Consider the following 12,497-nt stretch of genomic DNA (forward strand, 5'->3'; position numbering starts at 1 on the left):
CTTATTTAATAAAGAAGCTGTTGGGAATATCCTGATTTAATTTGAAAACAAACTTAGTGCTTTGTAGTTTATTAAAGAAAATGCCAAGTGCTCTTTTCCTTTCCTTCCCTTCCTTCCTCCCTTTCTTTCTTTCTCTCTCTTTTTTTGGTACATTCCAGAAACTTTTTTTTTTGTTGTTATTTATTAAGTTCTGTCATTTTCTCATGAAGTAAAGAGGGTTACCTCAGAGGACCTCTGAGATAAGCTTCATTACCTGCCAAGGTGTGGGTTTGACTGAGCTGGAAATTGGCAGCATAGTATAGCACCTTGCTTTCATTCCTCCCCTCAAGCCAAGTTGGCCCCCTTTGGAGCGAACGTCTACACCCTCCCATTTCTGTAGCTGAAAAGCATTTCAGAGTCACCTTGAGCTGGGAGCAGCCACGATGTGCTTCACTAAGTGAACAGAGAGAAAAGGCGTGGTACCTGTGGGCAGTGGAATATTATTCAGGGATAAAGAGGTACCAGCTGTCCAGCCATGAAAAAACATGGCGGAAACTCAGATCCATGTTGCTCAGTGAAGGAAGCCGGTCTGAAAGGTTACATACTGTATGATTCCAACCACGTGACTTTCTGGAAGAGACAAAAGGATAGACAGTAGAAACATCAGTGGTTGTCAGGGGACGGGATGGAGAAAGGGGAGCCGGGATGAAGAGATGGAGAACAGGGGATTTTTTGGGGGCGGAGAAATGATTTTGTGTGAGAGTATCATGGTGGGTGCCTGACATTTTGCACTTGTCACACTCCAAAAAGGTACACGTGAGTTGGACTTGAGTTAATAATGTGTCAGTATTGGTCCATCCGTTCTAACAGATTTTTCACGCTAACGCAGATGTTAATGATAGGAAACTGTGAGGAGAGTGAGGGCAATCAGGAGCCCTCTGGCTTTTCTTGGAAACGTTAAACTCTAAAAAATTCTATTTAAAAAAAAGATTAGGGGGTGCCTGAGTGGCTCAGTGGGTTAAAGCCTCTGAGCTCAGAGTTAAAGCTTCAGCTCAGGTCATGATCCCAGAGTCCTGGGATCGAGCCCCACATCAGGCTCTCTGCTCAGTGGGGAGCCTGCTTCCTCCTCTCTCTCTGCCTGCCTCTCTGCCTAGTTGTGATCTCTGTCTGTCAAATAAATAATCTGAAAAAAAAAAAGATTAGTGTAGACTAATATATTTGCTGTCTGAATTACTAATAATCAGTCTGCCTTCTTCCTCCATTTCTCAAATGATACTTTTCCTCTTCATACCAGTGACTAATGAATCATACCAGATCTAATGAGTGAACTTTTCTTTTTAAAAATTTTTTAAAAAACGTCACCTCTGCACCCAACGTGGGGCTTGAGTCATGACCCCGAGAAGAGCTTCGCAGACTCTCCTGACTCTCCCCCAGGCACCCCCGAGCGAACTTTTCTTACTCATTTTCCTTGATGCCCCAACAACATCCAGCATTAATGGTTCAGCCTCTGGCTCCTGATGCTCTTGCCTCCTTGGCTTCCTGGTGTGATTTGAGAATGGATTTTCAGACTCCACTTTTTGTAAATATGGGATTCATCCATCAGGGGGAAGGTTGTCATAAATGCTCCCTAGAAGCCCTTCCAACTCGGAGAACGTGGGATTCCCTCACCAAGTCTCCTTCCGCTTCCTGCCCGTGCCTGTTGGGCATGGACTCTGGGCTGCCCTCTTGGTTATTTCTTTTCGTGCTGTTCCCCAGCCTCCTGCCTGAGATGCCACCCATGGTCACAGGACCACCTCTGACTCCCTGTCCTGAACCTCTGACCCCTCTACTCCGCTTACGGGAGTGGAGCTTTGGAGAAGGCATTCGAGAGGAGATAGCAGGGGGCTGAGGAAGGGCAAGTGTTGAGACGGAGGCAGTGACCTTTAGAATTTCGCTGGACAGCCTGCCTCCAGGCCCTGCAGTCACCCTCTGTCGGCCCTAACAAGACCTCTCGGCCTTTTCTTGCTCTTTCTTGCACTTGTAGCCAAGTTCTAGAACTGTCCGTAATTCCATCTTCTTCCCCCACATCCAATTTGTCATTGATTTGGAAAGATTCTTCATGTCAGTGTTCCCAGAATATGGCTCCTGACTCTTCTCCTTGTCGCTTCCATGCTTTCTTGCCCAAGACCGGAGAGGTGCACAGGACACCTGACTGATGTCCTGATCGAGCCACCACCTCACTGTCAAACATTTTCTTACAGCTCCGTGGTTTCCGCCTTGTCTTATAAACCACAGTGCCTCATGCTGATCCACAGGTGACCATCCTCCATGTTGGCCTGTTTCTGGCCGACTGAAATCTGCCTCTCACCTACTCGTCTCATTTTCTTTTCACTACCTTCTTGCCTCCATTATCCTGTATCTCCTATCGCCACAGCTCCTGGCACACGGCAGACACGAAGCCCAGTGCAGGGCTTGAACTCACGACCCTGAGATCAAGACCCGAGCTGAGGGGCACCCGGGCGGCTCAGTGGGTGAAGCCTCTGCCTTTGGCTCACGTCATGATCTCAGGGTCCTGGGATCGAGCCCCGCATCGGGCTCTCTGTTCAGCAGGGAGCCTGCTTCTCCCTCTTTCTCTGCCTGCTTCTCTGCCTGCTTGTGATCTCTGTCTGTCAAATAAATAAATAAATCTTAAAAAAAAAAAAAAAAGACCGGAGCTGAGATCAAGAGTCCGACGCTTAACCAACTGGCGGGCACTTTTATTTAATGCAGGAATGAACTCCGCCTGGACTGTGTCTTATCCACACCTTTCTCTAGCTTTAAAAATTGACTAATACTTGGGGTGCCTGGGTGGCTCAGTGGGTTAAGCCTCTGCCTTCAGCTCGGGTCATGGTCTCAGGGTCCTGAGATGGAGCCCTGCATCGGGCTCTGTGCTCAGCGGGGAGCCTGCTTCCCACCTCTGTCTCTGCCTGCCTCTCTGCCTACTTGTGATCTCTGTCAAATAAATAAACAAAAAATCTAAAAAAAAAAAAATTCTTTAAAAAAAAATTGACTAATACCTGTTGTCAGAAGTGACCATGTTGCGTTGGATGGTTCTCTTTGAGTACCTGTTGTCTGTTGCCTGATGGAGAACACATCCCAGAAAGACGAACCGCAGGGTGCCATGTTGTGGCTTTGGGTCCCCTAGCGTGCTGGGTGCAGTTGCTGAAACCTCATAGGTCCCTCTAAATGTCTGTTATTGGGGACAATCCCAGTGATTGTGACACCTGAATGAGAGGCTGAGCAGTCTGTTATCTTCAGAGGCGCAGAGTAAGCAACAAACCCACCTCACTGTGGGCTCGGCAGGGCTTGGCTGTTTCCCACAGCTGTTCGGAGAGGCTGACCAGTGTCCACGGGACACCGAGAGGACTTTCTTCAGTGAGTGGATGAGATCGACGTGCTGCGAGTAGGGCGAGCTCCACGGCAGCTCACGAAGGGCAGCCTCTGTTGACACGGAGCCACGTGGTGCGTGGGCATTGAGGGGGGGTCCCCGTCTGGGATTTTTGTCTTCAAGAAGACCGTGTTGCTCCTGACATTTTATTTACTCCGGCCTTTGTGTTGGAGGCAGAATGGAGGGGAGCTGATGTCTCGTTTTGTACCCTCAGAGTCATCAAGAAATTGACATCATTGACAAGGGACGAATTGGATCCCCCCCTTCTTGATCCCCTCCCCCCCACAACTGGGGTAAAAAGAGCTTTTCTTCCCAGCACCTCTGCTTCCACTTCTGTTCTCCGTGCTTTTGTCCTTGCCTATCTAATCAAGGCAGGAAATGCCTTCTACCAAACCAGAAAAAATGCAGACGAAAAGGATTGCCTTGTCTTCCGTCATTTTCAGAGCGAAGTTGGAGTCTGCATGAGCATAGGATCGGAGAAGGAGGGCCACCTTTTTTTGCCAAGAGCTATTGAAAAAACCAGGTGCTCGTTACTTCAGGTGCACGTGCGAAACATGGTCACCAGATGTTTTCCTGAAGTTATGGACCAATTTGTAGTCAGGTGGATTTTACTTAGCTGATCCTCATGGGGACCCTGGGCAGTAGAGCCCTGGTTCTCAGGCCAGAGTTCACATCAGAATCTACTGGAAGGCACCCTGAGCCTTTCTGATGCAGCGATCCTATGTTGGGATGGAATTTGCATTTCTTAACGAGCTCTCACGTGAAGCTTTTGCTGCTGATTTGCAACCACGGTTTAATCCCAAACCCCCCCCCCCCCCCCCCCCCCCCCCGCACAGGGCACCTGGGTGGCTCAGTGGATTAAGCCTCTGCCTTAGGCTTAGGCTCAGGTCATGATCTCAGGGTTGTGGGGTCGAGCCCTGTATCTGACTCTCTGCTCAGCGGGCAACCTGCTTCCCCCTATCTCTCTGCCTGCCTCTCAGCCTGCTTGTGATCTCTTCTGTCAAATGATAAATAAAATCTTAAAAAAAAACTAAATAAAACCCCCTGCATCAGACAAACCCCTGGCCGGCTTTGTCTGCGTTTTCCAGGTAAGGAAAGTGTCCTCTGGAAGGGATACATGCGCTGCCTGAAGTTCTCTCGGTTCCAGAGTCAGGGCAGTCTCTTGTACTGAGACAGGAGGAACCTGTCATGCTCCCAGGTAACAGCCCCTCTGGACTTGTAATCTAGTTGGAGATGCAGGAAGAGAGGAGGAAGGTCTGGAAAGCAGGGGAAATCCAAGCCAAATACAAGCAAAACCCGAGACGATAAAGCAAGGCATTTTTTTCCCCCCTGAAAGAGTAGATCAGGGAAGGCTTTCTGGAGGAGGTGACCATGGACCCGGGGAAAGAAGGCAGTATTTGAGAAGGAAGAATACAGAACAGCACCAGGACCGCGTCAGGAAAATGCAGCGTGCGAAACAGCAGAGGCCAGCAGGGTTAGAAAACCATTGATTCTCAAGTAGATGAATGCCTGGCTGGGAATTTTCACATTTAATTCGGTATCGGTCAGACTCAGGTTTTTGAGTAAAAAAGGGCTACTGTTAAAACCAGACTTTTGAAATAACATCTGTGAACTTGAGAAAACTTCTGCTCAGAGTTGTTCTTGAAGTACTTTCCGGAGACGTGAGGGGTATGTAGGCTAGCCTGCGGAATTCACTTACCGCTTTTCACTAGGGTTGGAAAGAACAGACGGCGAAGCGTGTCTTCAGGAAGTCGATGGGGTCTCGTCCTCTCCCTGCCTTGTGCTGGTGAATCGGGGCACCCCGCTCGCAGACGGTTAACCTCCTGGTCTCCTCCCAAATGATCAAACAGGCCAGACAGCCTCTCCCGCCTGTTTGAAGTCTCTGGTTGATGTGAAACAGCTGATCTGTTGTCCTTTCTTTTGCTCCCAGACTTTTTTTTTGAAGGAAGCCAATCTATCCGCAGAGATAGCTGTTTTTGAACTGTCTCAAAACCCCTTATCTAAGTCCCTGTGAAGAAGCTGCTGGCCGCCAGCCTTTGGTGGTGGTGGTTGGCCAGGGTGGTGGTGGGGGGGTGGTTTGCTCCTCCCTCCCTCCTGGCCTGTGGCTCTGGGGACAGAACACAAGGTGTTACCAGGCAGGGCTGGGGTTACACACCCTTCGCCCTTTGCCCTCCTGAGCGGAGCTGCTCTTGGTCCCCACAAAATGGCCAATGTGTGCTCCTTCCCTCTCGACGTGGGGCGCTCAGAACTACTTTGGGGTCTCTAGAACCCAGCCCCATGGCTTCCTGAAATCTACGTTCTGGGCTTCTGTGGGTACCTGTTTTCTGTGAGTTTCTCTTCACTCAGAATTCCTCGGTGGCATTCATTTATGTACGTGTGCCTGTGTGAGCGTGTTTATTTCAAATGCGTGCATTTAAAGAAAAGTGATGGGTGTGTTTTCAAAGTATGTATTTAAGTTCTAGTTAGTTGACGGAGTGTGATATTGACGTAAGGGGCTTATCCTTAAAACTGGAAGGAAAAATCCTTTGCGAATTCTTGGCCCAAGTTTCGATGGAGAATTGTCCCCCTTCTTTACTGTGATCTCGTCTCCTTTGGTTTCATGCTCTATACGAGCCGGGGTAGTGAGGAGATGGCCTCCTTACAATTGTGTATTTCTGAATGGGCAATAGCCTTCTCAGGCCTGTCCTTAACCCGGAGGCCGCTCTCCTGCAGGTCACTTGTTTGGCCTTCCAGAGAGGTTGTGTGTGTTCACAAGGATAGTCGTGTGGGTGCACACACCTTTTTTTTTTTCCCTAAAGTTTTTATTTTAGGAGCGCCTGGGTATGCAGTCGGTTAAGCGCCAGATTTTGGTTTCAGCTCAGGTCATGGTCTCGGGATCATGAGATCGAGCCCTGTGTCAGGCTCTGTGCTCATCGTGGAGCCTGCTTGGGAGTTCTCCCTCCCTCTGCCCTGCGGGGACCCCCCTCCCACGATGCACATGTGCTCTCTCTCAGGTTATTTAAATTCCAGTTAACCTGTTACATTAGTTTCAGGGGTGTAATGGAGTGATTGAATTCTGTAAATCACCTGGGGCTCATCACGACATGTACACACACATTTTTTTAAGCCTGTTTATTGAGGTGTGATTTATAGAGCAGAAGGCTAAAGGGTGTCAGGCGTACAATTCCGAGGTTTTTAGTACATTTACAGAGTTGTGCGACTGTCACAACTCGCTTTCAGAACATTTCCAGGTCCCCGCCCAAGAATCTCCATCATCCCTCCGACCCTTTGCTGTCTGCCCAGCCTCTCTCTCTCTGGAGCCTCAGGAATCCGCTTTCCATCTCTGCCGATCTGCCATTTCTGGATAATTCCTGCAAGTCAGGTCATTTGCTGTGTAATCTCTTGCATCTGGCTTTGACTTAGCAAAGGGATTCTGAGGTTCATCCGTGTTGTAGCAGGTGTCCGCATTTCGTTTAGTTTTGTTGGTGACTAGGAGTCCCTTGCTCGGCAGGAGTCCCTTGCTTGGCGGGAGCCCTGCCTGGTGGGCTTTGTTTCCTTCCCACTTGTTGGCCCCTCCTTTGTGTGCATGTACGTCTTCGTGTCCCTCCGGGAGACGTCTGGGCTTCACCAGGGGAGAACAGTTGCTGGCTCGTGTGCTAAATCTGTGATTAAATTTTAAAGAAACTACCAAAATGTTCTCCCAAGGGCTTGCACCTTTTTCTGGTCCCACCAGCAACGTGGGAGAATTCCAGCTGTTCTACACTGTAAATAACACTTGTTACCATCCGTCACAGTGGGTGTGAAAAAGTGTCTTTGTGGATGTCATTTGCATTTCCACATGACTAACGATGTTGGACGCCCCTCCGTGTGCTTATTAACCGTGGGGATGTCTTTGGAGATTGAAATTTTCTTGTACCCGTTTTAAAACCCAGGCTAACAGTTAATGTTAAGATTTGCCGTTCCTTTCAACATCTGGGCGTTTCCTCGGCCAGTTTCATTATTTCTGCGTTGTCCGGAGTTCACAGTATTCTGCTATTATTGTCGTTTTCCTCTTATGGTGTAAATGGATTTAGAGTTTACCAGTAATCCTTTCCCAGTGTTTTACCCCATTCCCCCCTTGTTTTGCTGAGGGTTAGCCTTCCTCCTTCCAGTAGTTTCTTCTGCAAGGGCTTGGACAACAGTATTCTGAGTTGTTGACTATTTTAAAATGTGTGACTCTTCTACTGGAATGAAAATTTGGGTTTAATGTTTTGATTCCTCTTTTCTTTCTTTGAGGACCGTTTTGATAGTTTAAGCATAATATGTTGCCCGGGGTGAGTCTGAATTTTTGTCCCCTCATATTTTGTTTGGACTTTGTGCCCAGGTGCCTAAATGATTCCTGCTTTATTTTATTTTTTTTTAAAGATTTTATTTATTTATTTGACAGAGAGAGATCACAAGTAGGCAGAGAGGCAGGCAGAGAGAGTGAGAGGGAAGCAGGCTCACTGCCGAGCAGAGAGCCCGATGTGGGACTCGATCCCAGGACCCTGAGATCATGACCTGAGCCGAAGGCAGCGGCTTAAACCACTGAGCCACCCAGGCGCCCCTCCTGCTTTATTTTTGAACATCAGTAATCCTACAGGAAATGCCTTGGTGTCGATCATCTTGTGTTAGTGGTTTCTGGAATATATGTTCATTCACAGTGGAGAATCACCTTCTATTTCTGGAATGTGTTCCTTAATTCTGCCTTAAACTTTTTTTTTCTTTCTCGTTCCATTATTATTTTCTAATCATTATGGACTCGGTGGGTGAGTTGGCGCACCTGCCTGTCTTCCATTGCTATCACTTTTGACTCTGTTTTAAATCTTTTTGCTCCCTTTTCTCCATCTTTCCCCTCAGGAACCTCCTATTTTCACCTGGGTGTATTTTCTTCTAGCCACTTCCATTTTGGTGACTGTCTTCGTCTGTTTGGGCCACTCTCACTGTACCATAGACTGGGTGGCTTATGAACAGCAGAACTCTCTTTCTCCCAGTTCTGGAGGCTGGGAGTCCAAACAGGAAGGCATCTGCTTCCTAGGCTGCTGGCTTCCCGCCGGGTCCTCACATGGCAGAGGGGCTGAGCTAGGGCTCTGGGGGCCCATCATAAGGGCGCCAGTCCCACTCGAGAGAGCCCCTCCCTCACCATGTAACCCCTCCCAAAGGACCCCCCCCCAACTTGTCATCACTTTGGGGATTTAGTGTCAACACATGAATTTGGGAGCAACATGAACATATATTTTATAGCAGTGATGTTCTTACTCATCTTTCTGGTTTTCCTGAGTCTGCCTTCATCCTTTATTTTCTGCTCCTGTTTTCCCATAGGATTTACAAGAGTTCAGGAAAGCTTTTTTTTTTTTTTTTTTAAAGATTTTATTTGATTGTACATAAACAGATTGTACAAGCTTGGAACACTGAATCAAAAACTAATGTACTGGGGAGCCTGGGTGGCTCAGTGGGTTAAGGCTCTGCCTTCAGCTCAGGTCATGATCTCAGGGTCCTGGGATCGAGGCTCTTGCTCAGCGGGGAGCCTGCTTCCCCTTCTCTCTCTGCCTGCTGCTCTGTCTACTTGTGATCTCTCTCTCTCTGTCAAATAAATAAATAAAATCTTTTAAAAAATGTATTTTATGGTGACTAATGTAGCACAATAAAAATTTAAAAAAAATTGAGAGAGAGGGAGTGGGGGAGAGGGAGAGGGAGAAGCAAAAGACTAGACTCCCCACTGAGCAGGACAGTGGGGGGTGGGGGGATGGACATGGGGCTCTATCCCAGGACCCTGGTCTTGTGACCTGAGCTGAAGGCATACGCCTAACCAACTGAGCCACCAAGGTGCCCCTCTTGTAAATCCTCTCATGTTTTTGTCTGAGTCCATTATTTCATCGTTTAAGTTGGGACAGTATGTTTGGGACTAATTCTTTTGTTCTCGGGTTTTTTTTTTTTTTTTTCCTTTTTTCTTCAATCTAGCATCTTTGTAAAGGTCCTTTGTTATCTGGGGGGTGCTTTATGAACTAGCTATTTGTAACAGCTTCTGGAGAGCCAGGAGTGGAGAGCCAGGAGACCGTCCCATGCTCATGGGAACTCTTGTGACCCGAGGGGGTGTGTATAATCCTTTTATCCTCTGTGTTTTCTCTGCTTGCCGGACTGGTAGCATTCCCAGGGCCTTCTCTTTTTCATCTGGCCTTGGCAATGGGCGACGTCCTGCTGCTGGGTCTTACCTGTGTTGTTTCTCTGTCAGCCCCATCTCTAGTGGGCTCTCCCCTCATGTTGTGTTCAGGGAAGCTCTCGTGCTAACCTCTCCGTCTCTTCCCCTGGTTCCCAGAAAGTTCTTGCTGGCTTTGTTGGCTCGGGATATCCTGCGTGTTTGGGGAGCCCAGCTTTGCAGGCATGGGCAACCTCTCCAATTCTGTCTCCTCTGTCTGACCTTGATGGCAGTTTGGCAACTCTTTCCCCCGGTTTGTGGTTTGGAGTCTCAGATGTGTTCAGGGTGGAGTTGGTGTGTGTGTGTGTCCTTAATGCTTTTGGGTACATTCCAAGAGGAATTCTTGAGGCCAGGATACGACGACAAGGCAACTCTAGCTTTTTCATCTTTTCTCTGCCAGTTAAAAATTTTATTTTTTGTTGTAGTTCCTGTTTCATACAGCCAAAGAGTGAAGTCGTTTCACGTACAGCTTTTTGCTTTGAGGTCCGGAATGATCATGTTACTAATAATGGATCACAGGGGAAGAAGGGTTTATTTGCTTTGCTTTGACTATTCCTGAAGGAATTCAGAAGGCAGAGGTAATTATGGAGGTCAAGTCCAAGTAGAGCCTGGATTGAGCTATAGAGACAGGAGGCTTTTGGGGGCTGTTAGACCTGTTGACCTAGAAGGCAGTGTTGTGTTACTGGACCTACCAACTCCGAGAGCAAGCATCAATGCGGTCACCCATCTATGACTTGCCAGTGTTCCTCGGATATTCCCGTGACATTCCTAGGATGCTCAGCTCAGATGTCTTGGCTGGATATATATTTGAATCGAGGAGGACTTTCCATGTACAGCCATGGTCTGCATGCGATGGGAGAACGAAGGAGGGACTGCATTTTTGAAATGTCAGTAATCAGAAGTAGAAATAATACAGGCGTGAGGTCATTTGGAGGCGGAGGAAAAAGGAATTTAAGGTACTAAATACCTATTAGTAGCTAGCTCACTTTTCATCTTTACATGCCAAGAGGCTAAAAAAGGACAATGCGTATTCATTTAGAGATCTTGGGCCCCAAGGGGAGAGAGGGTTTAGTTTAGGAGGTGAGGGGCCTTGCCCTTTGCTCAGGCAGGACAAGGAGAAAGTGCTTTTGTAGGGAGGGTTCCTAGCACCTTGGAGGTGGGGTGATGTGGGGGACTAGGCCCCTTCCTCTCCGCTGTCCCCTCCCTCTCTGGGCATCTGAGCTGTATCTCCTTGACGCAGGGGGGAGGAGGGCAGGGGGCGGGGCCCTGATGCAGTGCGAGGTGGGGGAGGAGGAGGAGGAAGGCAGCAAGGGATGCTCTGAGAGACAGGGAGGGATCAAGACCAAAGCAGGAAAAAGTGCAGAGCTTGGGTGGGGACAGGCATGGCAAACTGAGCAGATGTCCATTTTCTCTGGAAGTTGTGTTTATTTTTAACCATGAGACCCCAAACAGAAAACCTGCAGGGAAATAATTTTTCCTAGTTTGGGGAGATTGTCTTACACACAGCTGATTTCCTAACTAATCAGAGGTGTACCCCCATGTCCGATTCACTGAGCAAGCAGGCGACCTGTTGCCCCTTGCCGTAAGGCCTTGCGCTTGGGGCATTGCAGATAAATGGGTCCAGTCACACGGCTCAAGACGATGGTGAATTAAGCAAAGCCCAGATCAGACAACAAACAGATTAGAAATAGGTTCTTAAAGTTTACTGGGGGCGGAAATGAGAGAGCTGCCTCCTTAATAGATCTGGGAAGTCCTAGGTGGGCATTCAAAAAAGGAGGAGCCGTTCCTAGAAAGGCTGCATCGCCTGGCCACAGAGCCCAACGTCGAATGTATAGGAATGAATAATATAGGAATATTAGGAACTAATATAGTAATATAGGAACGAATAACACTCTCCTGCGGGTTTTGGTGGGGTTTGTGGGGAAATGCGTAGAAAGTGGGGTTTCTGAGGTAGTCATCAGGCCCTTTCTCGGTCCAGTCAAAGGATGTGTCTTTTCAGGCTAGGGGAGTGTGAGTCAGCGACCAAGTTGTTGAGGTGACTCCGTGGTTTCCATCTGCCGACCTCAGGGCCAGCCTTTGGCTTCACAGCGAGAGTGCTGAGAGGCAGCGCGAAGGGGCCGCCATGTGGAATTTTGTCAGAAACTTCTGGGAGCCCAACTCTTAAGGAGAAGGACGAGCCAGAAGTTGGGTGAGAAGAACCTACCACGTGAGATTTACGAGCTGGATGTTTTTTTCTGAACACAGGAGCTGAGGGGTGATGTGATTTCAGATGTGTCAGACATAGCGCTCAGCTCCGTACCTCACGCCACAGGTGCCCTTTTTGTGGCTTTCTCAGTTACTTGGGGCCCCTCTGAGCCTCTTTCTCGTCTTCCACAGGAGCCCTGGCATGAGTTTGCTAGGGCGGCCATAACATAGCACCATAGGTTGAGGGCGGGGATACAACAATAAGTTCTGGAGGCTGGAAGTCCAGACTACGATGTCGACAGGGCTGGTTTCTCCTGAGGGCCCATGTCCTGGCAAATGGCTGCCTTCCAGTGCCCTCACATGGCCACTCCTCTGCGCTGGCATCCCTGGTGTCTGTGGGTCCAGCTTTCCGCTCACAAGGACACCAGTCAGACTGGATTAGGGCTCATCTTAATGGCCTTATTGTAACTTAATCACCTTTTTAAGGACCTTTCTCCAAATAGAGCCACGCTTTGAGGTACTGAGGGTGAGAACTTCAGTATAAGAATGAGGGGGAGTGGAGGGGCACCTGGAGTGGCTCAGTCGGTTAATCTGCCTTCTGCTCAGGTCATGGTTTTGGGGTCCTGGGATCACATCCCGCATCAGGGGTCCCTGTGCAGTGGGGATCTCCTGTCTCTGCCTCCCACCCTCCCTGCTCCCAACTCATGTTCTTTCTCTCTCAAATCTTTTAAAAAT

General features: G+C 48.6%; 1 protein-coding gene across 8 annotated transcripts in view; it reads left to right on the forward strand.

Annotated features, from left to right (window-relative positions):
• FARP1 (FERM, ARH/RhoGEF and pleckstrin domain protein 1) overlaps positions 1 to 12,497 on the forward strand; it is a 280,772-nt gene that overhangs the window by 45,563 nt on the left and 222,712 nt on the right. For 2 of the 8 annotated variants that reach the window (XM_045978467.1, XM_045978468.1), the window contains exon 1: positions 4,478 to 4,583. The exons of 3 other annotated variants lie outside the window; for them this stretch is intronic. In XM_045978467.1, the coding sequence (XP_045834423.1) occupies positions 4,574 to 4,583 (10 nt within the window). In that variant the 5' untranslated portion in view covers positions 4,478 to 4,573. Of the gene's footprint in view, positions 1 to 4,477; positions 4,584 to 5,577; positions 5,712 to 5,732; positions 5,756 to 12,497 lie in introns of those variants that run through there. 3 more of the 8 variants (XM_045978470.1, XM_045978474.1, XM_045978473.1) reach the window with 3 other exon arrangements.

Source organism: Meles meles, chromosome 14 (assembly GCF_922984935.1).
Source record: "Meles meles chromosome 14, mMelMel3.1 paternal haplotype, whole genome shotgun sequence".
NCBI classification, from domain to species: Eukaryota; Metazoa; Chordata; class Mammalia; order Carnivora; family Mustelidae; genus Meles; species Meles meles.